Raw genomic sequence first — 3,458 nt, forward strand, 5'->3', positions numbered from 1 at the left:
GGTACGCGGGCCTCTCACTGCTGCGGCCTCTCCCGTTGCGGAGCACAGGCTCCGGACACGCAGGCTGAGCGGCCATGGCTCACGGGCCCAGCCGCTCTGCGGCATGTGGGATCTTCCCAGACCGGGGCACGAACCCGTGTCCCCTGCATCGGCAGGCGGACTCTCAACCACTGCGCCACCAGGGAAGCCCAACACCACCCTTTTGAGAAGTCTTGGCTGTAAAGGAGAACAGAGACTGGTACAGAGGATGTTTGCGTGCCACTAGGAATGACCTGTATGGAGGATGAAACTGATGATGCTGGAGGGGAGGCTGAGAGCTGAAGTCCTTGAGGAAGTGTGAAGGATCCAGGGCCCAAGTCAAGGGGTTAACCTTTCTGGGGAGCATTGTTCTGGTAATTCTGAAGTGGACCCTAACTGTTTTGAGCAGGATTACCCCTGGACTTGACTGGCCTTCAGAGGTCTTCTGGCTGCCCCAACCCCAGCTAAAAGGTAGCCTCTCTGCAGGAAGCTGCTGCACAGGCCCAGCCTTCCCCCTCAGTGTCCATGGGGCACCAGAGACAGTTGTGCCAAGGAGCCAGTGTCCCAAGAGCAGCCCTGTAATCAGGAGCCAGAGCCCAGGCTGGCTGGGCAGTTCTGTCAGTACAAGTGAGCCATTCTCCTCCTTCCACAGACCGTCATGAGCTTCATCATAACCCTAAAGGCCCCTCACAAGGGCACCTGCGTCGGCCTCCCCAGGTCTTCACTCATTACTCTCTTCCCACTGTTGCCACACCAGGCTCCTTTTGAAATCTCTCAGATACTAAGTTCCCTCCTGTTCTCAGTTCCTACCTCCTCCATCCTATCCCTCTCCTCCACCTGCCTAGGTCTTGCCTAACCTCCTGTCTCAGCTTAGCAATCACATCTCAGACAGCCCTTCTCTGATCCCAGCTAGGTGAGGCCCTCCCATTAGCACCTCCCATGACACTGGACGCTGACTCTTTTATAACGCTTTTCCTACTTACAATGTATTTTTTTGTCCAGTGTCTGCATTCCATGCTAGGCTGTCACCTTCATGAGGGTAAGTCTAGTTTACCACACTTATTTCCAGTGCCTGGCTTGTGGTAAGTGCTCAGTAGTTATTTACTGAAGGAAAGTGAATTGGTGACTGTTTTACAGCCTGCTTTGTATTTATATGGTTCAGATATGTCGTGTGCAACGATTATCTCCCCTACACGCATTTCACTATCAATTTTGGAATTTTCCCTGATCACATGCATGATTATTTTCACCTTTGTTTGAAGGCATGTTAAGAAAGAGTTGAATTATCTTACTTTGTGATCATTCATCTAAAATAGAAAGATGTACTAAGCTTTTACATGATTGATTCTTCCCTGTAGGATGAGTGGTTTGGTTTTGTGTGAACCAACAGAGCTTTACAACATCTTGAATCAGGTCACAAAACTATCCAGATTAACTGAACCCAACTATCTCTGTTTATTAGGTAAGTGCTTTAAAAAATGTTGTGAACAGTGTCCTTCAAAGATTATTTTTCATGAATTAACAAACTTTGAAGAGTAATAAATTACTTTAGAAAACTATTAAACTAATTAGGCATAGCTCAAAATGCTACTATTAACTGTCATGTGACTTGGAATATTGCCAGATTAAATAAATCTAGAAGAAAAGTTCCCAGAAGACTCATGTTTGAGTCCTCTTACTATTGTTTTTAGTGAAATATTTTAAACATCTAACAAACACATAGTAATACACATAAGCACTTATGTACACACCATTCAGATTTAACATAATAAAAAGTTACACAAATATACCCCTCTTTTGTACTCCATCCTGATCCTCTTCCTTTCCCTCCCCGAAGATGACTGCTTCTGTATTTTTACACGTTTACGACATAGGCAGGCATCCCAAAGTAATGTATGGTTCAAACATTTACATAAACAGTACCATAAGGTACAGTGATCCTGCAACTTACTTTTTTTTTTTTTTTTGCGGTACGCGGGCCTCTCACTGTTGTGGCCTCTCCCGTTGCGGCATGTGGGATCTTCCCAGACCGGGGCACGAACCCGTGTCCCCTGCATCGACAGGCAGACTCTCAACCACTGTGCCACCAGGGAAGCCCAACTTACTTTTTTTTAATTTAGTTTATTTTTTTTATACAGCAGTTTCTTATTAGTTATCCATTTTATACACATCAGTGTATACATGTCAATCCCAATCTCCCAATTCATCATACCCTCCTGCCCACACTGCTGCTTTCCGCTCTTGGTGTCCATACGTTTGTTCTCTACATCTGTGTCTCAGTTTCTGCCCTGCAAACTGGTTCATCTGTTTCCCCATTTCTGTATATGAAGATCTAGTTTCTTTTAACCGGTAGTTGCAATATATATCCATTCCTAATTGATTGTGATGTGTTGCTTGCATGGTGTTGCTATTATGAACAGTGCTGCAGTGAACAGTTTGTATCTCTCTCCCTATTCATGTGCAAGAATTGTTTCAGGATATATTCCCAGAAATGGAAGTACCAAGTTGCACATTCACCTTCACTACATTATTGTCAAATTGCCCTCCGAAGACATTGCATCAATTTTATACTCCAATCAGCAGTGTAAGAAACATACCTACCAATACCTGGTTTTGTCACCCTTTAAATTTTTTTCTCTGATTGGCATGAACTTGTATTATGATGTTTTTCCCCACAATTAAAAACATCGTGTTTAAAATACACATAAAACTTACCATCTTAACCACTTTTAAATGTCCAGTTCGGTGGTACATCATCACCATCATCTCCATAGCTCTTTTCATCTTGTAAAACTGAAACCCTACACCCGTTAAACAATAACTCCCCATTCCCTCCTCCCTGCAACCCTGGTAACCACCATGCTACTTTATGTCTGTGATTTTGACTACTCCAGGTACCTCATATAAGTGTAATCATACAGTATTTGTCTTTGTGACTGGCTTATTTCACTTACATAATGTCCTCCAGGTTCATCCATGTTGTAGTGTATGTCAGGATTCCCTTTATTTTTAAGGCTGAATAATATTCCATTGTATGTATATACCACATTTTGCTTATCCATTCATCCATCGATGGACACTTGGGCTGCTTCCACCTGTTAGCTGTTGTGAATAATGCTGCTATGAACATGGATGTACAAAATATCTCTCTGAGACCCTGCTTTCAATTATTTTCAGTATATACCCAGAAGTGTAATTGCTGGATCATGTGGTAATTCTATTTTTAATTTTTTGAGGAACCACCATTGTGTTTTCTGTAGCAGCTGTACGATTTTACATTTGTACCAGTAGTGTACAAGTGTTCGAGTTTTTTGAAATCCTTGTCAACGTTGTTATTTTTCTGGGTTTTTATTTTTTTTTTTAGTAACCATCCTAATGGGTGTGAGATGGTATCTCATTGTAGTTTTTTTTTTTTTTTTTTTTTTGGGACGGGGGGCTCT

General features: G+C 42.7%; 1 protein-coding gene across 2 annotated transcripts in view; it reads left to right on the forward strand.

Annotated features, from left to right (window-relative positions):
* Nucleotides 1–1,377: 1,377 nt before the first annotated feature.
* The window catches only part of STYXL1 (serine/threonine/tyrosine interacting like 1), a 50,733-nt gene continuing 48,652 nt past the window's right edge, over nucleotides 1,378–3,458 (forward strand). For both annotated transcript variants that reach the window (XM_024745494.1, XM_024745495.1), the window contains exon 1: nucleotides 1,378–1,480. In XM_024745494.1, the coding sequence (XP_024601262.1) occupies nucleotides 1,378–1,480 (103 nt within the window). The remainder of the gene's footprint in view (nucleotides 1,481–3,458) is intronic.

The sequence above is a fragment of the Neophocaena asiaeorientalis genome, unplaced genomic scaffold (genome assembly GCF_003031525.2).
Source record: "Neophocaena asiaeorientalis asiaeorientalis breed wild unplaced genomic scaffold, Neophocaena_asiaeorientalis_V1.1 scaffold461, whole genome shotgun sequence".
Lineage (NCBI taxonomy): Eukaryota > Metazoa > Chordata > Mammalia > Artiodactyla > Phocoenidae > Neophocaena > Neophocaena asiaeorientalis.